We start from the raw sequence: 24,957 nt of genomic DNA, 5'->3' as shown, positions 1-24,957 counted from the left end.
AGTCACCGGAATGTTCTTCGCTTCACGTTTAAAACGAAACGGGTTATCTTTTTTTTTCACCATGATCGCATTCCTCGAGATGCCTATACCATTTCTCGACATTCTCATAACACCTTGAATGATTTTTTAGAGCATTCTCCATTTTTTTTTATTGCAAAAAAACAATTCACTCACTCACTCACTATGCTCACTAATATGGCCCGGCCGCTGCATCGGTCCTCATTATATATCCCGATCATCCCTTTGTTCTTCAACGTGCGATGATGCAATTATCTCCAAAAGATGACCTTCGCCGAAACAAAAATACATACGTCGCAAGACACGTCACAACCTGCAAAGACATGTCGCAACGCGTTCGCCCCCGCTGATATTTCTTAGAAATATATGTATGAACCCGCTTGATTGTCGGATCCAAGCCTGGATTCTGCGGTAGCCCTTCGCAGAATTTTTACCTTATCTTATCTTCAGAGAAAATTTAGATGAAGAAACGCAACCACCTTAGTAATAGATATCTGAATGTCGGCGCTCGATCCAAGCCTGGATTAAGAATCGGCGGCAGCCCTTCGTAGAATTTGATTACCCAGAATTTATCTTATCTTGGATTTTCAGAGTAAATTTACCTTATCTTATTTTGTTTATGAAAACTTAGATATCGCACAAAGACTTATATTATCTTATCCTGTTTATGAAAACTTAGATATCGCTCAAGCTTATCTTCTCTTGTTTATGAAAACTTAGATATCCGCTTATCTTATCTTGTTTATGAAAACTTAGATATCGCTCAAAGACGCCGCTTATCTTATTGTTAGCTTGTTTATGAAAACTTAGATATCCGCTTATCTTATCTTCTAATAGATATCCGCTTATCTTGTTTATAAACATATCAGGTAACATGATCCCCTTATCAGGTAACCTGAGCTGATAAGATAAGTTTATCTGCTGATAAGACCCCCTCCCCCGCGCGACGTCACCCCCTTTGCCCCCAATTCCCCCCCGCCCCCCGCCCCACCCACTCATTGCCCCTGGTCTAGAACTCTCCTAGTATACCTACTGGGGTATACGCGGCGGTCTTAGTCAATGTTCAGGCCGATACGCGTGTGCTAATAACATGTACATGCAATCATACGACCCATCGAAACCCTCATTCTACTTAATGTACTTTGATGTGAATAATTTGTACTGATGAGCAATGTGTCAACAATTGCCGTATGCTGATTTTCGGTGGGTCGACGATGTGTCGAATTTTGACGTATCATCTATTGCGCAAGATTCGCCTACAGGTTATATTCTCGAAGTAGATTTAGAGTATCCGCAGCATCTTCATGACGCGCATATTGACCTATCGTTTTGCCCGACGCGCGATAAGCCGCCCGGCAAGCGGGAGTATAAACTCCTCGCAACGCTTTACGATAAGAAGCGCTACGTGATACACTATCGTAATCTACAGCAGTGCACGCGCCAAGATTGAAATGACGCGTCAGCAGTCGTGTATAAGATCGAAATTGCATAAAGTATATACCATCAGCGAGACAAAAGTTGCTCTAAGTCCCTACGACGACAAGCGGTATGTCATACCTGAGTCGGCCGACACTTCAACGTGGAGACATTATCGAGTACCGCTGTAAATTATATTTATTATATTTATTATATTGTAAGGATGTAGTAATAAAGGTTATATTATTTTTGTTATATATTTCATATATTTCATATATGTTGAATAAAATATGAGGTACATTAAATAACATTGTCCTTATGTATCTAAGAGTTGTGCGAACTGTCGAATCCCAGCCATTTCACGTAAACCTCGTCACCCCTTCTGCGCAGACTTTTCTCCATGAGGTATACATCTGGATAATTTGCGCGATGCAGCTCGTGCTCGTAAAACGCTCCAGCGATAGATGTCTTACGATAATCTTCGAGTAGATATGTTACGGGATTAGTATGCTGCACTTTAACAATCTTAAGGGGATGCCGGAGGTCTACTTTTACCGGCCGAACCTATTATATTTTGCCACAACCAAGAAGTTTTTATTGCGTTAATAGAATAACAAATGCTTTTCCACGATTAAAGTTAATACAATAATAAAGTAGGAACCTGTCTGAATTTGTGATAAAAAGACAAAAAATTTTTAAATACGAGTTTTTTTTCTGGCTTTTCGCGTTACGTCATAACAATATTTGCTTGTATAAAAGTTTCACAATTTATACGTACAAAATAAGACAGGTTCCTACAAAAGATTGCATAAAGGAATATTAGTGAGCTTGCAGAAATAAGTTTAGAAGTCTAATAAAAAAGATCTTGGTTGTGGAATATTTCATTTACATGTGTATGTGTGAAATGACATTTAGGAGTAATACAGAGCAGAAAATTAGTTGCGCGATGTCGCGATAGATGGAGCTGCAATCGTGCAGTTAGACAAGAACAGACAGTCATATTATCTTTGTCTCTTTCATGCTGTCTTGTCTTCTGACCACGGTGTGTATACGACCATGCTTCTGACACACACACACACTCTCTCTCTCTTTCTCTCTTTATCTCAAATTGCTCGTTCATAATTGTATGCGAGTGATTTGAGAGAGAGAAAATATGCTTTCTAAAAATTAAAGTATGTAGGTATAATATGCCAATATTATATATATACACATATATACATACATACTTATATACAGGGTGTCCGGTAATTGTCGCCTCAACCATCGTGTGCAGATAAAGTGAATTAAACCGAATAGGAAAGTTTTGTACCGTTTTGCGATTTTCGCAATAATTATTGAATTATTAAATAAAAAAGATCGGCCAATCCACGCAAATAGAAGCGCGCGACGAGAAGGGACGTTCTATTGTAACACGATACACGGCGCGCCGCAAAGCGGAAGGAGGAGCGAATGATGACTGTTTACGAATCGTGTTCGAGAAATCTTCGTGTATCGTGTTACAGTAGGACGTCTCTTCTCGTCGCGCGCTTCTATTCGCGTGGATTGGCCGATCTTTTTTATTTAATAACTCAATAATTATTGCGAAAATCGCAAAACGGTAGAGGACTTTACTATTCGGTTTAACTCACTTTACCTGCACACGACGGTTGAGGCGACAATTACCGGACACCCTGTATATATGTAGAAATAATAATAAAAAATAATAAATAATAATAAATAAATAAAAAAATAAAATAAAATAATAAATAATAAAATAATAAATAACAAAATAACAAAATAAAATAAAATAATAAATAATAAAATAAATCAAAATAAAATAATAATTATATATAATATAAGTTGTAGAAATCTATACTTATAAAATAGAATATTGTTGTTTCACATTGTGTGAGCAGATAGCATGGATGGCATATTATATATATAAAGATAAAATTATATATATATATATATATATATATCGGTCACTTACATCGGCCCTATTTCTCGGATTATTATCGATCCGACGGATTACAATATATATATATATATATATATATATATATATATATATATATATATTACAATATATATATAATAAATAAGTATTCACATATATAAATATATATAATGTTTTATATATATAACTTGACATGAGATTATACATGAACTTTATAATTTATATATAAATAAATTTAATTATATATAAAATGAACATATTTCACATATAATTATGTATAATTATATATTTATTTAGATATAATTATATATAAAAAATTTTTCCCGGGTTGAACTCTGTGATTTTTATATTTTATTCATAAGACCACTATTTCTTGGACATAATTGACTGTTGCCGGACTTTTGAACCACCTTGTATATATATATATATATATATTGTATATATATATATATATATTGTATATAATTCGACAATAAAAATATATTATGTTGTCTGATTTCAATATGTTGAACACACTAAAATGGATTTTTGACATATATATATTACTGTCGATAATAGCAGAATTAAAATTGTCGGTAATTATCGACAATTTTAGTTCCATTCAAATGAGGGCGCTAACCCGTCGGAGTTCGGCCAACGCTCCGGCATCCCAAGCTACCAGCTCGCAATCAATGAGTTGATGCTTGTTGAAGGCATCACTAGCGCGTATTACATTTGCTAATTCTTTAGAATTCGTTACAGTAGACGCAATATTGGAGAATTGTGTATAATTGATATCGATTGTTCCAGTAAGTCTAGCCAATCGATCGAATGTTATATAGATGCATAGATCGAGATCAAACATACGTTGTAACGTCGATTCGATCATCATCATGCGTACATCTGCAGATTCGAGACTTACGAGTTTGATGTCGTTAATCGTGTGAAATCTCACTGTTAGCGGTCCAACATTTATAAAATTATATAAATCTTTAGTGGAGTCGTTCCGAAGAATATCGTGACGCTGCTCATAAAGTCCCTTCCAAGTCTCGATGAATAGTATCAATTGTTTTTGCCGATGATCTTCTATGACGATTTCCACGTAACTCGGTGGACCCACGTTGATACCAATTTCGATGAGTTTGAATTCCGTGGCTGTCAATGCGTATTGTCTAACTAGTATACGAGCCGCACGACGCTCTTGCAAAATGCTGTAGAAAAATGAAATTAATATTTAAATAATAAAAACAATTCTAATAAAAGCAATTTGTAATAATATAAAAAAAATAGAAGTGTATAATACATAATAGAAAAAAGTTAAACTTATTTGTCACATTTGTTTTTAAACGATGGAGTTTCAGCACGACTCGGCACGTAATAATTCATGCGACTGCCGCTGCAGCTTCTTTTGTTGGAGTACATTTTTCTATGTTCCGAAAATGTGAACTATTGGTTCGAACAGTTAACGTGAAACTGATTGTACAAAAAAATTTAGAATATATACTCATTTTCTCAAAGATAGTGGGGATAAATGTGGTGGGAGTAAATGTGGTAGGAGAATTTTTGAGAGTATTTCTAGCGCTCTGAAATTTAGGAGAAAAGAGACATCACTCGGACAACATTAAAGATCCAATAAAAAAATTTAGAATATATTGATTTCTTTTGAGATAGTAGGGGTAAATGGGGGGGGGGGGGTAAATGTGGTGGGGAGATTGCGTCTAGCGCTCTGAGATTTAGGAGAAGGGAGAGACATCGCTCCGTTAAAAAGAATTCTTAGAAACAGGAAGAAATGGGAAGAGTATATAAGAAATAAAATTTTTTAAATATGTTTACATATTTTATTTTTTTAAATATTTTTTCTGGCGTTGTGACCACCAGTTAAATATTTTAAATACATTGTGTAATGCGCAATTTTTAACATGTTTTCCGCATAGTGTTTTTAACATCTAGATTGTTTAAAGACTCACTGTCGTCGTAATCTGCATCCAAGGTCTTAATTATGAAACCGTTTCTCTCATCATCCATTATATCGGCTAGCCGTTTTCACTTTTCAAGTCCTTTTACGTATACGATAGAGAATTCTTCTTTATCTTCTTGTAATTTTTCATTTATTCCAACGATAGCTGCAGTAGTCAAGCGCTGAGGCATGCTGTATGGAACGTTTCCATCTTCCCATTGTAAGCCATGATGATGTTGAGTCAACCATGAGGCTTGACGCCTCTCCAATTTTATGAGTAAACTCCATGGCACAGAACATGCAAAGAAATATTGTGATAAAATAAATCCTCTTCTCAGGATTGCCGCTTCCTTTACAATAAACTGTTTATTGAGGATAAATCCTTGTAGATCGACGAATGTTGGTACAGACATGACGAGGGCTCTCTCTTTTTGATGCGACTCAGTCGAGAGGAATGACGAAACTCTACAGCCATCTCACATTACTTTGATTATGTATCCTCTTCCCCTCTCTAAACAGCTGTTGTAAACATTTTTTAGGTGATTTTGCGCACAACGTTGGTCAACGGATTGTACTGGATCACACGATCGTGTATAATGAGGCATAGGGATGGGCAAAAATCATTCGATTATTGAAACATTGATGTTTTTTTTATTTAGAAATCGATTATTCACTCGATGTTTTTACGCTCGATTAATTACTAACTTGATAGTTTTTTCCTTCGGTGCTCTTAGATTTAAAACTAGATTTATAACTAGATTTTACTAAAGTTTTGCATGTAAATAAGTTTATACCCCATATTCCGATATTCACTGCCAGTAATGAAAATCTAGTGTACGTGACATAAACTATATATTTTAGTACTGTCAGTACATTTTAGCGCATTTCGGAAGACATAGTAAGGTTATGAGCAAATCGACCAATCGTAACTCATCTTACTACGCACGTGATTGGTCGATTTACTTATAGCCTTTGGGCTCGTTCCGAGGGACACTATCAGCACTAATGCTAATAGCGTCTCACCGAACGCACTCTTTGCGGTAATAGTGTAAAACTTTTTACATTCAAAGGTCGTGAAACGTATCAAACAATATATTAGCCAATAATAGCTATTCCTTTAAATAATAAAATGGCTATGATTGGCTAGTAGTATTTAGTACACGTTTTTAAGTATATCAGTGTAAACTAACTTAGTATAATCTAATACTCGGTTTCCGGTCCTGGCGATACGTAATACGTAATAGTGATAGATAGCCACGAAGAAGACATGAGGCTGAACAAAACATTATAATTGAAGGTAATTATTATTTATTTTTCAATTAATATATTCATCAATATCTAAAATTATTTTAACAAAGTTAATACATGTTTTTGGCCTTATTTGAGAATATTTTCTACTTTTTTTGACTAGTAACGACTGTCGGACATGGATGATGCAATCATTAATTTGCTCACGATCAGTTTGTTAGAAATAATAGATATATTATCTTCATTTAGACTTAAAAATTATTTATATTTTAAACAAAGTGATAAATCTAAGGCCAACTTATCGAGCTGAATATTCGAGATGTTCAGTCAACTACCATTTATTACATGTATAAATTATAAAACTACAGTCATTAGATATTAAAACTAACGCAAATTACAATCATTCTATAAACGTTTCGACCGCACGCGGTCTTCTTCAGTATAATTCTTGAAATATAAATTCATACAACTTCACATAATATCGGAATTTAATTATAATTATTCAGAATCGAGAGTCTTTGAGCAATTAACGCGTGTTCTAATTCGTCATGTCCAACAATGTTCGCCTCGATATGATCTCTGATTTTTCTCAGATCTCGGATAGTTTCATCGTTAATATGCGAGAAATTAACCCGTTCCGTAGGCGCTGCGATTAATAAAAAATTAACGATTAACGTATGTCTAAATTAAAATATATATCCCCTACACTTGGTAATATGCTTACCTATCATCGTCCTTCTTGACAATTTTGCTACTTATTAACAGTTATTAAGGATGACACATAACAAACCAACAATACAGAAAGACAGCTCATTTTAAACTCTACTTGATCGGAGAGCGTGCGTGTTTATATATGATCTAATATCTATGTTTGACTCGTTAATGTCCTATTTGTCCTATTATTATTTATTGTTCGCTAATATATCCAAAATATCAAAATACGACTCGCTAAGTAACTCAGTATCTTTGTTTAAATTTAGTCCATTTTTTTGTTCCTTGATATGTAGCATCTCAGAAATGAGTCTTTTATAATAATTATTTTCTTTGTCCATGATCTTAACATTGTCCCAATTAAAAGTATGATGTTCATTTCTTATGTGTTCAGAAATTACTGAATGTTTCGTTGAGTCCAACCTAATATTATTTTTATGTTCTTTTATTCGCGTCTGCAATTGCCTCTTTGTTTGGCCTACATAAGATGCATTACAATTATTGCAACTGATCTTATAAACCACATTCGAATTGCATGGATGTTTAGTTTTATCTTTCTGTGCTTTAATAATATTATCCAGTTTGTTGAGACATCTATACCCTACAATACAATTTTTATTTTTTACCGAGGAAACAATCATTTCTGAGATCCTATCAATATACGGAATGACAAAGAATTTTTTATCAACCGAGTCATTTCCTATACTTTTTGTTCTTTCTATGTTGGCCTGTCTCTCTATAATGCTCCCCTTAGATATGATGTGTTCTATCCGATGATTAATTTTGTTAAAAATCAGATCAAGAGGGTAACCATTGCTTATGAGTATATTAATAATTAACTCTAAATTTTTATTAAAAAATAGTAGATGTGATAGCAATAGACATCTGTCTACAAGGTTATATATTATTCCAATTTTGTGGCATAATGGGTGGTTTGAATAAAATGATAACGTCCTTCCTGAGAAGGTTTCTTTTTGATACCAGTCTATATATATTGTGTTATTAATAACTTTAAGTGATAAATCTAAGAAATTCAAGCTATGATTAACCTCTTGTTCGACCGTGAATTTAAGTCTTTCATGATAGTTGTTAAAATTATTCACAATCTGAGTCATATTAGTCATAGAGGTGGCCACTATTATGTCATCCACATAACGAAAATAAAACGAACATTCCAAATTCAACGCTTTGAGAACTGTATCCTCAAAATCTTGCATAACCACGTCTGCAATAATTGGTGATAACGGTGACCCCATAGGGGTCCCAAACGTCTGTTTATAAATTATGTCATTAAATGTAAAATATGTAGAAGTCAATATGAATTTTATACCCCCCAAAAATTCGTTTTTCGGTATTCTAGTATTTATTCCAATGTGATCCCATCTATCGTTAATACCGTCAATCGCAAGATCCAGAGGAACGTTCGTAAACAAAGACACCACATCCAAGGAAAACATCCTATCATTCTCATCAATCTTTTTACCAGACAATATGCTGTACAAATCAAAACTATTATTAATATGACTTTTCGCTTTGGGTAGGCTAGTTCGTAAGGTAACACTTACACTATTGTTAAAAAAAATCCGTGCAAAAAAATAGAGAACGATTTGAATGATTTGTTGAAGAGATGGCTTAAGGAAGATTATATTTCAAAAGTGAATATTATAAATTACGTTGTAGTGATTCTCTCCTTCCAAAAGCGTATGGATTACCTAAAATCCATAAGGAAAACTATCCAGTTAGAATCATAGTTTCATCGGTTGATACAGCTCTATACTCGCTGGCTTCGTTTTTACAAAACACCTACGAATTAGCCTACCCAAAGCGAAAAGTCATATTAATAATAATTTTGATTTGTACAGCATATTGTCTGGTAAAAAGATTGATGAGAATGATAGGATGTTTTCCTTGGATGTGGTGTCTTTGTTTACGAACGTTCCTCTGGATCTTGCGATTGACGGTATTAACGATAGATGGGATCACATTGGAATAAATACTAGAATACCGAAAAACGAATTTTTGGGGGGTATAAAATTCATATTGACTTCTACATATTTTACATTTAATGACATAATTTATAAACAGACGTTTGGGACCCCTCACCGTTATCACCAATTATTGCAGACGTGGTTATGCAAGATCTTGAGGATACAGTTCTCAAAGCGTTGAATTTGGAATGTTCGTTTTATTTTCGTTATGTGGATGACATAATAGTGGCCACCTCTATGACTAATATGACTCAGATTGTGAATAATTTTAACAACTATCATGAAAGACTTAAATTCACGGTCGAACAAGAGGTTAATCATAGCTTGAATTTCTTAGATTTATCACTTAAAATTATTAATAACACAATATATATAGACTGATATCAAAAAGAAACCTTCTCAGGAAGGACGTTATCATTTTATTCAAACCACCCATTATGCCACAAAATTGGAATAATATATAACCTTGTAGACAGATGTCTATTGCTATCACATCCACTATTTTTTAATAAAAATTTAGAGTTAATTATTAATATACTCATAAGCAATGGTTACCCTCTTGATCTGATTTTTAACAAAATTAATCATCGGATAGAACACATCATATCTAAGGGGAGCATTATAGAGAGACAGGCCAACATAGAAAGAACAAAAAGTATAGGAAATGACTCGGTTGATAAAAAATTCTTTGTCATTCCGTATATTGATAGGATCTCAGAAATGATTGTTTCCTCGGTAAAAAATAAAAATTGTATTGTAGGGTATAGATGTCTCAACAAACTGGATAATATTATTAAAGCACAGAAAGATAAAACTAAACATCCATGCAATTCGAATGTGGTTTATAAGATCAGTTGCAATAATTGTAATGCATCTTATGTAGGCCAAACAAAGAGGCAATTGCAGACGCGAATAAAAGAACATAAAAATAATATTAGGTTGGACTCAACGAAACATTCAGTAATTTCTGAACACATAAGAAATGAACATCATACTTTTAATTGGGACAATGTTAAGATCATGGACAAAGAAAATAATTATTATAAAAGACTCATTTCTGAGATGCTACATATCAAGGAACAAAAAAATGGACTAAATTTAAACAAAGATACTGAGTTACTTAGCGAGTCGTATTTTGATATTTTGGATATATTAGCGAACAATAAATAATAATAGGACAAATAGGACATTAACGAGTCAAACATAGATATTAGATCATATATAAACACGCACGCTCTCCGATCAAGTAGAGTTTAAAATGAGCTGTCTTTCTGTATTGTTGGTTTGTTATGTGTCATCCTTAATAACTGTTAATAAGTAGCAAAATTGTCAAGAAGGACGATGATAGGTAAGCATATTACCAAGTGTAGGGGATATATATTTTAATTTAGACATACGTTAATCGTTAATTTTTTATTAATCGCAGCGCCTACGGAACGGGTTAATTTCTCGCATATTAACGATGAAACTATCCGAGATCTGAGAAAAATCAGAGATCATATCGAGGCGAACATTGTTGGACATGACGAATTAGAACACGCGTTAACTGCTCAAAGACTCTCGATTCTGAATAATTATAATTAAATTCCGATATTATGTGAAGTTGTATGAATTTATATTTCAAGAATTATACTGAAGAAGACCGCGTGCGGTCGAAACGTTTATAGAATGATTGTAATTTGCGTTAGTTTTAATATCTAATGACTGTAGTTTTATAATTTATACATGTAATAAATGGTAGTTGACTGAACATCTCGAATATTCAGCTCGATAAGTTGGCCTTGGATTTATCACTTTGTTTTCAATATACGAGCGACAATTTGTATTAATTTATATTTATATTTTCATATTAATAACAATTCTTGTAAACATATTTTTAAATTGGATAGAGTATTCGATAGAATAGATATTCTTATACTCTTGTAAACATCGATACTAATGTACTATTGTTACTTATATTCTAACTTATGTTTTAAAATCTGGCAGTCCAAATGCAATAATGCTTGTAATTTACTTAAAAAGCAAAGAGCGAGTTTTTTAATTCATTGATGGGTCCATCGCATGATACGCAAGTACAACACATACAGCAAATACTGTCTTTCTGCATTATGCGATGGATCTATCGATGAATTAAAACACTCACTCATAATTGTTATTTCATTTATAAATATATATATATTTTGCAGCATTGCTATACAATAAAAGATATTTATGATAGTAAGTAATTCTGGGATTTTTTTGTTAAATATAGATATTAATTTCAGTCTTCTTATGATGATAATGATGTCTCTTTCCAAACAATTGTAACCATAACAATTCTAAGTGGCTTGGATTGAATCATACATCAAACGACAGTGTGTACGTATATGTGATAATCAAATCAAAGGTCATTTCTATTTTAATTGTTCAACTAATATGTAATTATGGTAATTTAAATTACACTTTTTTTCTATTTTTTTATATATTTTGCACAATAACAAATCTTTATTTTCTTACAATAGATTATTAATAATTTTTCTGATGATAACAATTATCTGCGAAATCTGTTTATTTGCATACAATTATAATCACATTAAGGGTACATTCTCGTCAGTTGGGTCAAATTTTGGTCAAAATTTTTTTTTGTTGAATTCGATAGCTATAACTGTTTAGAATATCATGTTAAAAGGGCAAATCGAAATTCGTAACGGTTCAAAAGTTATGAGCCTCCGAGCCGACCACGTCAAAGCAAGTAGCGAGCGTCGCGGCACAGGTACGTAGCGCCGACCATTCCTCGTACATTTATCGACCTTTCTGTCGGTTTATGATTTCACTCAAGGTTTTCTATTTTTGACGTTAGATGGAACCTCTTTATACTGTATTATTAGGAATTACACTGATGAAATCAGTTTTATAACCTACGAGAAACACGTGTGCGTTTTTGTGTCTCCCGTTTTCTCGCGTTGCATTGCATGTGTTTTTTAAAATGCCTCGAGACAAAAAAAGCAATAAATACAGTTCGATTTGTCCTGGTAAGAAAGGGCCAAAGAGAAAATTCTCTGGGAATCAATATACAAACGAAAATAAGAAAGAATTTACCAGCACGTCAGCGAAGAAATTAGCCGGTTCGGATGATTTCGAAACAACTGTTTCGTTGACTAACGTATATACAGTAGTGAATTTTACGTTAGTTTTTACTGCTCTTTCCAATATTTTAAAATGCAAAAAGTGTAACGGAGATGTCAAATTTGGAAAAAAAAGACGAACATGGCTTGGGATTTAAACTTTCTGTTTTGTGCAAGTGTGACGAGAAGTTTATTTTTTCATGTGAAAAAAATAATAACAAATCCTACGAAATAAATCGCCGGTTGGTATTTGTCATGAGACTTTTGGGTGTTGGAATAGCTGGTATTAATACATTTCTTGGATTGATGGATTTGGGGAAAAAAATAAACACTAATATGTATTACGCTGCCGTCGACAATATATTCGTTGCTGTAAGTTCTGTGTATAATGAAGTCATCAGAAAAGCAGGTTGAGAGGAAAAAGAAAAGAATGCTGCCAATGGAAACGAGGAGAAAAAATTGACAGTATCAGGAGATGGATCGTGGAGCAGACGAGGATTTTCTTCTCTGTTTGGTATTGTTTCACTAATTGGACATTGTACTGGTAAAGTACTAGATACGTTGATAAAGTCATCCTTTTGTAAAGTATGCATCACAAATAAAAATCAAATGACAGAAACCGAATTTGACACATGGTTCAGCGAGCACGAAGATGATTGTCAAGCCAACCACAAGGGAAGTGCCGGAGGTATGGAAGTGCAAGGAATGCTGGAAATATTTGCCAGAGCTGAAACTCTACACGACGCAAAATATACGAACTACATTGGAGATGGAGACACAAAGACGTTTAAAGCTTTATTACAACAAGATGAAGAAGTTACAAAAAAAGAATACGTCAACCACGTGCAGAAAAGGATGGGCTCAAGATTGCGGAAAGTTAAAAAAACCAATAAAAAAGTCAAAGGACGTGGACCTGGAAAGCTCACGGACAAGTTAATCAATGAATTAACTATTTATTATGGACTCGCAATCAGACGAAATCCGCATGACGTTGATGCAATGACGAACGACGTGTGGGCAACATTTTTTTCACAAAATATCGACAAACGAAGAGCCTCATCACGAGAAATGCCCAAGTGGACCAAACTCTTGGTGTAAATAGCAAAGGATGTGGATTGAATCACATAAAACATGTGATAATCAAAGGTAATTTCCATTTTAATTTTTAAACTAATATATAGTCACGCTAATTTAAATCACACTTTTTCTATCTTTTTATATACATATTTTACAATAGCAAATCTTTATATTTATATATTTACAAATATTTCTTCGTGTAATATCTATTCAGCACTGATCATATTTTGTATGCATAAATTGCAAATTTTGTATATTAAACAAATATTACTTTGTAAATTAGATCTCAGTTGGTATTAAAAATAAAATCTCGACGGCAATCGGAGCCTATGCGGATGACATGCACAAAATTAATAAATTAAAATGAGATCTCAAGTCAAACTCATTTATTAAATTCTAAACGTTTCGACCCACTTCGGGTCTTCTTCAGTAGCTGCAAAATACAAAGAAACAAAAATAGAAGATAATCGGTACAATCAGAAAATTATAAAACTCGTATACATACAATCCGCAAATAAATTAAATATCATTCTCCTCCCTATTCAAACCGTCCGGCCGTCGGAGTGTCTCCCTAACGGTGACCATCGTCAGGAAGGAAGCGGAGCAGTGACTCCCTTACCAACACTAATCAACATGGTATAAATTAAACGTAGAACAATTCACAAGAATTAAAAATTAAGAACCGGGAAGAACACTCACCCCGACAGCAAAAACAGAGAGAAGACGATGCTACACGTGACACATCACTCTAACGACTGTGCGGTATTCTACCTCGACACAGTCGATACATATATATGCAAAAAACAAATATAAAAATAAAATATGAAAATAAAAATAAAAATAAAAACAACAAAACTAATCGGCACTCATGTCAAAAGTCTAACAAAACAACCCGGCTATGTAAAATCACAAAGCTAGATTTTGGTAAATTTTTCTATTAACAGATCAAGATTCTCGTTTAATTTATCAGTGTCGCTATGTAAATTTAAACTATTCCTCTGACGTTTTATGTGGATCATTTCGGATATCAAACGTTTACCTAAAAAAGGCTCCTCGTCTAAGACTTTTACATCCTCCCAATTAAATTCATGGTTCAATAATCTATGTTCCGATATGACTGATAATTGTGACGCGTTTCTTTTTATGTTGTTGCGATGTTCTTTTATCCTAGTTTTCAACAGGGGGTTGACAACCGATTGAATTTTTTAGATGTCACCATTATTATAAATAATGGGAGCATTGAGTTTGATTTGTTTCATAAGCCGACGTATTCAGGTAGATATTTAAATTTTGAATCGCAGCATCCTCTCTGTCATAAAAAAGGCACCATTATCAGCCTCATAGATAGAGTTTTTTGGCTATCTCATCCGAAATTCCATAAAGTTAACTTTGAGTCTATGATTGGAGTTCTTTTGTCTAATAATTATCCTCTCAATTTGATATTTCATACATTACAAGCGCGGTTAAAAAAGTTGTTTACACAACTACGCGTGTGAGGGAGGGGGAGGAGGATACATAATCAAGATGATGTGAGATGTCTGAAGAGTATCGTAATACCTCTCGACTGACTCACATCGAAGAGATCATGTCCGCACCAACGTTTGTCGACCTGCAAGGATTTATCCTGAATAAACGATTTATCGTAAAGGAAGCGGCAATCCTGAGAAGAGGATATATCCTGTCAGCACTATTTCTTCGCATGCCCTGTGCCATGGAGCGTGCTTATAAAGTCGGAAAGGCGTCAGGCCTCGTGGATAACTCAGCATCATCACAGTTTGCAATGGGAGGATGGAAATGTTCCATACTGCATGGCTCAGCGCTTGATCACGGCAGCTATCATTGGTATAAATGAACAAGAAGACGAGGAGGAGTCCTCTCTCGTGTATGTAAAAGGACTCGAAAAGCGAGAATGGCTGGCCGAAATAGTGGACGATGCGAGCAGCGGTTTCATCATTGAGACCTTGGATGCCATATATGAAGATGTGCCTGCATTAAATAAATTAGATCCCACATACACTCTACGGTGTAATAAACATGTAAAAAATTGCGCGTTACAAAATGTATTTAAATTTTTCAATTGGCGGTCAGCCGCAGAATCCAGACTTGGATCAGACGATCACCCGTTTTTTTAAATAAACATATTGTTTACATACTATTCTTTTTGTTATTTCCCTCACCAGATATTTCTAAGAAATCCTTTTACCCCCCACTATTTTTAAAAATTTCTTACGCAATTGTTTTTCTAAGAATTCGAGATTTACCCCTTCTCCTAATATTTTTAAATATTTGTTTTTTTCTCCAGATATATTTCTAAGAATTCGATTTACCCCCCACTACTTTTAAACATTTCTTACGCAATGATATTTCTAAGAATTCGATTTACCCCTTCTCCTATTATTTTTAAATATTTGTTTTTATTCCTCCTCCAGATATATATTTTTAAGAATCCCTTTTTCCTAATATTTTAAAAATGATCGTTAATCGATTATTAGTACTTTTTATACAATCAGTCTCTCGTCGACTGTTCTGATTGTCGGTTCACTTTTTTTTAATACCCTCGAGAAAAATATTCTGCACCCAAAAAAGCAGCAGCATGAATTACTACATGCCGAGACGTGATGAAACGTGCGAGAAGAAATGCGACGAGTAAGTATAACTTTTTTTATATTTTATATTATATACTTTTATCTTTTTTATATTTTATACGAGTTATAATTTTTTATCTAATTTTTACAGGGTTTCGCTGGAGTCTCGTGCGGTTCGTATACTTGGAAGACGATACGCATTGACAACCACGGAATTCAAATTCCTCGAAATCGGCATCAGAGTGGATCCGCCGAGTTACGTGGAGATCGCCATAGGAGATCATCGGGGAAAACAGCTAATACTATCTCTCGAAACGTGGAAAGGACTCTACGAGCAACGTCACGCTATTCACGATTATCTGAACAATGACTCTCCCAGCAACGATGTGTATAATTTCATAAGTGTCGGGCCGCTAACAGTGCGATTTCACAAGATGAACGACACCAAGCTCATAAGTCTCGAATCGGCGGACGTGCGCATGATGATGGTCGAATCGACGTTACGTCGTATGTTCGAGCTCGATTCATGCATCAAAATAATGTTCGATCGATTGACGAGGCTCATCGCAACGGTCGATATCAAACATACGCAATTCTCCAATATTGCATCTACTGTAACGAATGCGAGAGAATTGCCGAATGCGATACGCGCTAGCAACGCCTTCGACATGCACCAACTTGTCGATTGCGAGCTGGTGGCTTTAGTTTTTAATATGTAATAAAACTTTATATATATAATTATGTATTAAATATAAGACAAATAAATATTATACTTATATGTATATATCATGGTGTACTTTATTTGCGCGCCACCCGTTACATACTTTGCGAGAGATAATTATCTTGTCAAGGACATTGAAGCCTGCTTTCAGCGAGAAAAAAATCGATATTTTTATCTTACGAGATAAGACGGGCCATGCTTGGATCCGGCAGCAGCGAGAGAAAATTGATAATTTTATCTTACGAGGTGCACGCGACATTAAGAGAGAAAGAAGACGCACGCATTCGAGAGAGAAGACGGGCCGCAGCGGCGGCAGTGCGCGAGAGTAAGAGAGACGCACGCATTCGAGAGAGAAGACGCAGCGCGCGGCGGTATACGCGCTCTCCCGTCGGAGCGAGAGAGAGAGGTAGCGCGCGGCGGTATACGCGCTCTCCCGTCGGAGCAAGAGAGAGAGGTAGCGCGCGGCGGTATACGCGCTCTCCCGTCGGAGCGAGAGAGAGAGGTAGCGCGCGGCGGTATACGCACTCTCCCGTCGGAGCGAGAGAGAGAGGCAACGCGCGGCGGTATACGCGCTTTCCCGTCGGAGCGAGAGAGAGAGATAGCGCGCGGCGGTATACGCGCTCTCCCGTCGGAGCGAGAGAGAGAGGCAACGCGCGGCTCGGGATTCAGCGGTGAGAGCGATGCTGTGGCGAGAGAGTCGGTGGCTCGCGTCGAGAGAGAGATCCAAGCCTGGATTGTGCGTGAGAGGGATGCTGTGGCGAGAGCGATGCTATGGCGAGAGTCGGTGGCTCGCGTCGAGAGAGAGATCCAAGCCTGGATTTTGCGGGAGAGGGATGCTGTGGCGAGAGGAGGAAAAACATTTTTTTATTTTAATAAAATATATATTTTATTCAATATTTCTTTTTTCTTTGTACATTATTATTTTTTTTCTTTGTACATTATTATTTTTTTCTTTGTACATTTTTTTTTATACATTATTTTTTCATTATTTTTTGTACATTTTTTTTTGTACATTATTTTTTTCATTATTTTTTTATACATATTTTTTTTATTTTTTTTGTACATTATTATTTTGTACATTATTTTTTTATACATATTTTTTTTAAGAGTTTAACTAGGCTCTGTAATATAAATATAAATTTAACATATATAAGACAGGCAATAAGAGCCAAATCGCGGATGACAGTGCGTTATCCTAAACGAAACTAAATTTTTTCGTTAGAATTAAATACCTGTGCACAAGGCACCAAATTTTACTTGGACACGGCCAAGATATAAAATTGGAATAATCTCTACAAGAGATTTTTAATTCCATGTATCCCCTATTCCCCCTAAAGAAATAAATGCGAGAGAAAAATATAGATCCGAAAGTCGCAGAATCGGGAATCGAACCCGAGACTTTTCGCTTGCCGGGCGACTGCTCTTCCAACTGAGCTATTCAGAAATAAAAATATAAAAATATAAAAATATAAAATATTTTTTTTATTTTTTGTACATTATTTTTTTATACATATTTTTTTTATTTTTTTGTACATTATTTTTTGTACATTTTTTTTTTTTTATAAGGATATCGAGGGAGGAAAACAGTTTTAAATTAATAAACATTTTGGTATATTAATAAAAAATATATATCTTTATTCTTAATTATTACATTACCGCCGGCATTGGCATTACCCGAGGTGTACCACGTGGAGGTTGCCGGTCGGATTTACACCTCATATGTATGTGTATGTGCGTGTGTGTGTGTGCGTGTGTACTTGTACATGTGTTACAGTAGAGATAAGGACCCCACGGTTCGTCACTTCCGTGGTATTTAACGACTCCAAACCCTCTCTACTGTGTGTGTAAATAAAAAATAAAAAATAATATATGTAAAATAAAAAAATATAAAAATATAAAAATATAAAAATATAAAATATAAAATTTAAAATATAAAAATATAAAAATATAAAAATATAAAAAATATAAAATAATTCTTCTGTACGGTGACAGCGAGAGTGAGCGGAGAGAGCCGACGAGAGAGAGAAGCCAGCGCGTTGCATCTATGCGACGACAGCGCGAGAGGGGGTCGCATCACCCATCGCTGTCATCAGACTCGGCATCTGTGCATAGAAATATATTAAATTAAAAATATAGTCATTTTTTTTTGACATATTATATATATATATACTCACGTTCTTGACAGGTGGGACATGCGTTGGCCAGGTAAAATACGTATAACCTCCCCTGGCAATCGGTGCAACGCAGTTCTGGTGCGTCACCATACCGCGATGTCGTGTGGCTGTCGATGGTTGTGATCGAGATGAATCTGCCCCTGTTTCTCATGAAACAGGGCATACAGATTCGCACTGACCCCCATAATGCGACGTACGCCATGACATACGACGTTACAGTGCATACCCTCGTGTGTTTGTCGAGGGATGCAACTGCTCGTACGTCATACATGTGTGAGTGGCACGACTCCCGAACAGCGTTTTCGCTATCGTACCCATCGTCGTCCAAATCTTCTTCCTCCTCTTCCTCCTCTTCTTCTTCATTACCATCATCATCATCATCACCATTGTCGTCATCATCCTCTTGATCTTCATCGACGATGGGTATGATATCGATCTCCATCTCCTCAATGTCATCTAATAGGATGTTCACATCCCTGTCATAATCGGGGTCGTACATTGCCACATCGTCGCTGTCGCTGTCGCTGTCGCTGTCGCTGTCGTCGGAGATTGTAATAATCTCAATCTCGTCGTCTGAGATTGTGATCACCTCCATCTCATCGTCGCTCTTACGCGCTGCGTTCTCCATTTTTTATCACAAAAACAAATTTATTCACTCACTCACTACTATGCTCGCAACTGTCACCGTACTATGATCCGGCAGTGGCATCGGTCCTCATTATATACCCCGATCATCCCTTTGTTTTTCAACGTATGATGCAATTATCTCCGAAAGATTTGCTATTATCTCCGAAAGATGATCTTCGCCGAAACAAAAATAGCGGCTGTTGACTATCGACATGTTTACACCTTCCGCGAAGTCATATACATATCTACTCTCAGAAACGTTGACATACTCTTCACATATGTTGTACACCTATTTAATCAGACAAATAAATAGGTTGCAACAAGTAATCTGACGATGATAATGACGACAATGGTGATGGTCTCGGTTCTCTCCTATCTGACTCCTCTATTTCTTGGTCCGAATCATAATCAGATGATTGTGTTTTGCATGATACCGATGGTTAAAGCATATCCATGTCGGCAAAATAAAGGTTGTCCACAGAAATATTCTGCACAATTTTTGTAGCGACGCTGATAACATGCGACTCGCTTGTGTCGTTTAGACGATTTGGTGCATTTGGATAACCCACCAGTCACTCTTAAAATGTCTTCGTGCATTTCCAGGAAATAGGCAACATCTCTTGTATGCGGTTTTTGCACACCAAGTTCGCGATTTCTTACGAATTGCACAACCGAAGACACCGCTTCACGTTTAAAATGAAACGGGTCATCTTTTTTTTCATCATAATAGCATTCATCGAGATGTCTATACCATCTCTCAACATTCTCAAAACACCTCGAATGATCTTTTACCGCGTTCTCCATTTTTTATGTCTGGCACTTATTCGCACTTTTAACCTTAGCCTATTTTCGCTGACATTCGCTGCAATCCCTGATCATCGGTGCTGGACCGTCAATATGCGTTCGCATCCACGGCCGATTGTAATGTTAGAGGCAGCGACGATATGTCTGAACCTTCGGATCCGTCTTGATATGCTCCGGAAGCTTGTCCCACAAATGCTCTACGAAATATCCGCACTTTTGCAGTAAAACAATCTTCGGAATATATTGTAACTTTTCGGCACTTAAACTGAGAATGTCGGAAGCACTTGATAGTATTACAAACATTCTGCACCCCGAATGAAGAGAGCGTGCGCTCGCCAGTGGTACTATGACCCGGCAGCTGCATCGGTCCTCATTATATATCCCAATCATTCCTTTGTTCTTCAACGTATGATGCAATTGTTAATTCGCGAGAAATATTTGCGCTATCTTATCGGCAAGCTTAGATATCGCTGATAATTCTTAGAAATTTATAGATAAAGCCGCCATTCCATTTCACCCCGTCGGATCGGATTGACACGTCGGATCCAAGCCTGGATCCAAGCCTGGATTGACATGTCGCAACCTGTAAAGCCTGCGTTCGCTGATATTTCTTAGAAATATACGTATCAACCCGCTTGATTGTCGGCGCTCAGCCTGAATCGGCGGCAGCCATTCGCAGAATTTTTATCTTATCTTATTTAGATGAAGAAACGCAAACCCCCTTAGTAATAGATATCTGAATGTCGGCGCTCGATCCAAGCTTGGATTTGGATTTTGCGGCAGCCATTCGCAGAATTTTTATCTTATCTGCAAACTTTGATACCTTACAAAGACGCCGCTTATCTTATCTTGGATTTTGCGGCAGCCCTCCGTAGAATTTATCTTATCTGCAAACTTGGATACCTTACAAAGACGCCGCTTATCTTATCTTGGATTTTCTACGAAAACTTTGATACCTTACAAAGACGCCGCTTATCTTGGATTCGAAAACCTAGCTTATCTTATCTTGTTTATGAAAACTTAGATATCGCTCAAAGACGCTGCTTATCTTGTTTATGAAAACTTAGATATCGCTCAAGCTTATCTTATCTTGTAACAGATATCGCTCAAAGACGCCGCTTATCTTGTTTATAAACATATCAGGTAACATGATTCCTTATCAGGTAACATGATCCCTTATCAGGTAACCTGAGCTGATAAGATAAGCTTATCTGCTGATAAGACCCCCTCCCCCGCGTGACGTCACCCCTCTTGCCCCCGATTCCCCCCCGCCCCGCACCCCCCCTCATTGCTCCCGGGTTAGAACCCCCATATTATTCCTACTAGTAATCATACATCATTTCAAATTTTTGCGTTTGCAGGTTTTCTTAAATACTTGTTTTTTACTTGTAGTCTGTTCTTTTCTTGCATCCCCTTAGAAAAGAGATGTTACATTTACGATTTCACGGTAGGATAGTCGTAATAATTAGTCGTAGAATGTTTAACAAATCACTAATTTCCGTGACTAATCTATTAATTTAATACTATTTAATATTTTTTACTTAATTTATTTTATAATGCATCTCAGATAAATTGCGTATAAATAATTCAAGATCTCCATGAATAACATCTTATTAAAATTTTATTGTATGCGTCTAAAAGTAGTATAAATCTATATTTCAATGTGTGATAATCACTATATATTATTTCAATATAATGTAATTGTGAATCCTTTTGTTAACATGGATAATTCTAAATGGATTATTAATCTCAGTAACAAAGTAATACCGGATAATGTACGTGACTTATTGAGTCTTGGATAGTTTTGGTTTACCAATACAACAAGACTGCAAGGTGGACCGTATTGATACCGCACTTGAGATAGTCAAAAATCTAGAAGTGTGTATTAATCGTATTCCTGCGAATCTACGTGAAACAACTCGTATCTTTGTAGCAAATTCCGTCTACAATTTTTTAAGTACACAAAAGCACATTAATCATATAGATAAATATATTCTTAGAAGTTTCGGGGAAGCAAAAAATTTTTTAAAAGTTAATGATAACATTATTGTGACAAAAGCAGACAAAGGACAAACGACTGTCATTCTTGAAAAAATGGACTACATAAGAAAAATGGAGGGTTTATGGTACTTAATGATGAATCTACTTATAGAAGAATAGACAAAAATCCGGTTAAAAAATTAACTAACAAAATGCATGTTCTTATTAAATCATGGCTTGATAATAAACTTATAGACATGAATACATATAATTATTTAAACACAACTAACGGTAATTTACCACGTTGTTATGGGTTACCGAAAATTCATAAAGTTGACTTTTTATTGCGTATCATAGTGTCATCTTTGTGTAGTCCGTTATATAACTTGTCGACTTACATACATGATATACTGAGTAAATCTATTAAGAAACCAAGATCGTATGTTAAGGATAGTTAATCTTTTGTGAAGAGTATTAAAAACATGTCAATTAAGGACAAGGAATTATTAATATCGTTAGACGTTGCTTCCTTGTTTACGAATATCCCTAAGAAGTTAGTAATCAAGGGTGTAAAAAAGAGATGGAATGACATCATGATCAATACGACTTTCAACCGCTCTCAATTTTTATATGCGATCGAGTTTATTATGGATTTGACTAGTTTTGTTTCTAACGGTCAATATTATGAACAAATTTATGGCAGTTCTATGGGGTCTCCGCTTTCACCAATATTAGCTGATATGGTGATGGATGATTTAGAGACTGAGTGTCTGGAAATGTTGAGTTTCGGAACTACGCTGTTTTTCAGATACGTGGATGACATTTTCACAATTATCCTTTAGGGGTGTGTTGATGAAATTTTGTTAACTTTCAATAATTATCATCCAAGATTAAAGTTCACGCATGAGATTGAAAATAATAACATGATTAATTTCTTAAACACTACAGTAATTAGGAAAAATGGCAATTTATTAACTAATTGGTTTTTGAAGCTCACATGTTCAGGCAGATATATTAATTATTATTCCAATCACCCGTTTAAATATAAAAAGAATACTATTTTCAGTCTAGTTGATCATGCGGTGATGTTATCTAATGAATGTTTTCATCAAGCGAACATGCTCAAAGTAAAATCGATATTGATGAACAATGGTTTTCCTTTGGACATTGTCAATAAGTTTGTAAAAAACAGATTAAAATTATTTAATACACGAAACAACGATGATTATATTAAGGATAACCATAATTTAGGTAGTGTGAAATTTGATCATATTATAAAATTACCTTAGTCAAAGAACTTAGCGATGATTTGTCGAGATTATTACAAACTACGGGTATGCAAAGCGTTTACAGTATACCGAAGAAATTGTCTTCATTAATTAAACGTGTAAAAGACTCTATACCTTTAAAAGAAAAAATAGAAGTAGTGTATAGAATTAATTGCGGAAATTGTCCTGCATCATATACATACTGTCTCAACTCGTATAGGTCAAACTAAACGACAATTAATCATACGTGTAAAGGAACATTTCAATAACACCAAGGTACATAGTAGTAATTTTTCTGTCATTACTAATCATAAAATTGATATGCGACATGATTTCGATTGGTCTTTGCCCGAAATTTTACACTATGAAAAATATGTCAAGAAACGAGAAATAGCGGAGATGTTTTTCAACAAGAAATTTGACAACAATATTAACTTACAAAAAGATACTGACAATCTAAACAATGTCTACAAAAAATTAATGAAGGTCGTTTAGTCTAATCTAGTGATTGAGTATATAAATAGTTCCGTATTGACACATTAATATAGTTAGTTCGTAACATATTATCATGACATTACATTACGTCATGACCTAAGATCAAAAAAGTAGTGTTTGTTATAATAAGGCGGTATTATGTAGGTTGGTATATTAATAGTTAAGCACCTAATTCGTATTATTTTGTAATATTATCAATTTAATTATATATTAATTGTTTATAGCACTTGATAAGGACCGAAACCCATGGCCGAAACGTCGTAAAGTTTTAATAAATATTACTTATAGCCAGATATAGTTGATGAAATTATTACCATTTTTAATTAACAACTTGTGACTTCTTAGTTTATATATATATATTAATTCGTTATGTGAGAGATTACTATATATCAGATATAAGTTTATAAATATTTAAGTATATCTGTAATATATATATATATGTATGTATGTATGTAGATTAGAATGTAAAAATTTTTTTTTGTCCACATTCTAGCTAACAAGTTTAGGGTGTGGGTTGGGGTATGTGTAGAAAAAGGGCCCATTTTTATAATTTATTATAAAATAATTATTTTTTTAATAATAAATGTTTATAAAATTTTTTTTTGGGTTAAGATTTTTGGTTTAAAGATGTAAAAAATTTTATCAAAAAGGAGTAGTTGATAAGAAAAAACATTTTTTTAAAAAAAATTTCCACTAAAAAATTTTAACATTTAACTAAAAATTTTTTATTTTTTCATTTAAAAATTTAAAAATTTTTTTTTTTGGAAAGTTTTTTTTGGCAATAATTTTAAAAAATTATTATTAAAGTTCTTTGAAAAAAGCAATGTGGGAAAAATAGAGAGATAGAGACAGATAAATTGATGGATTTA

At 34.7% G+C, this 24,957-nt stretch overlaps 2 protein-coding genes and 1 pseudogene across 2 annotated transcripts; 2 read left to right on the top strand and 1 right to left on the bottom strand.

The window, feature by feature from the left end:
- Nucleotides 1-3,971: 3,971 nt before the first annotated feature.
- LOC146720474 (uncharacterized) lies at nucleotides 3,972-4,771 on the bottom strand. Its single transcript, XM_085488365.1, has 2 exons — nucleotides 4,677-4,771; nucleotides 3,972-4,560 (listed from the first exon to the last, which is right to left on the bottom strand). The coding sequence occupies exons 1-2, from the start codon at nucleotides 4,769-4,771 to the stop codon at nucleotides 3,972-3,974; spliced, it is 684 nt and encodes a 227-aa protein (XP_085344491.1).
- A 7,447-nt stretch (nucleotides 4,772-12,218) lies between these two features.
- Nucleotides 12,219-13,507, top strand: LOC146720473 (uncharacterized; annotated as a pseudogene).
- A 1,735-nt stretch (nucleotides 13,508-15,242) lies between these two features.
- On the top strand, nucleotides 15,243-16,738 carry LOC146720472 (uncharacterized). Its single transcript, XM_085488364.1, has 2 exons — nucleotides 15,243-15,457; nucleotides 16,171-16,738. The coding sequence occupies exons 1-2, from the start codon at nucleotides 15,243-15,245 to the stop codon at nucleotides 16,736-16,738; spliced, it is 783 nt and encodes a 260-aa protein (XP_085344490.1).
- The last annotated feature ends 8,219 nt before the right edge of the window (nucleotides 16,739-24,957 follow it).

The sequence above is a fragment of the Nylanderia fulva genome, unplaced genomic scaffold (genome assembly GCF_048542155.1).
Source record: "Nylanderia fulva isolate GAGA-0341 unplaced genomic scaffold, ASM4854215v1 Scaffold687, whole genome shotgun sequence".
Taxonomy (NCBI): Eukaryota; Metazoa; Arthropoda; class Insecta; order Hymenoptera; family Formicidae; genus Nylanderia; species Nylanderia fulva.
This window is presented reverse-complemented; position numbering and strand designations above follow the sequence as displayed.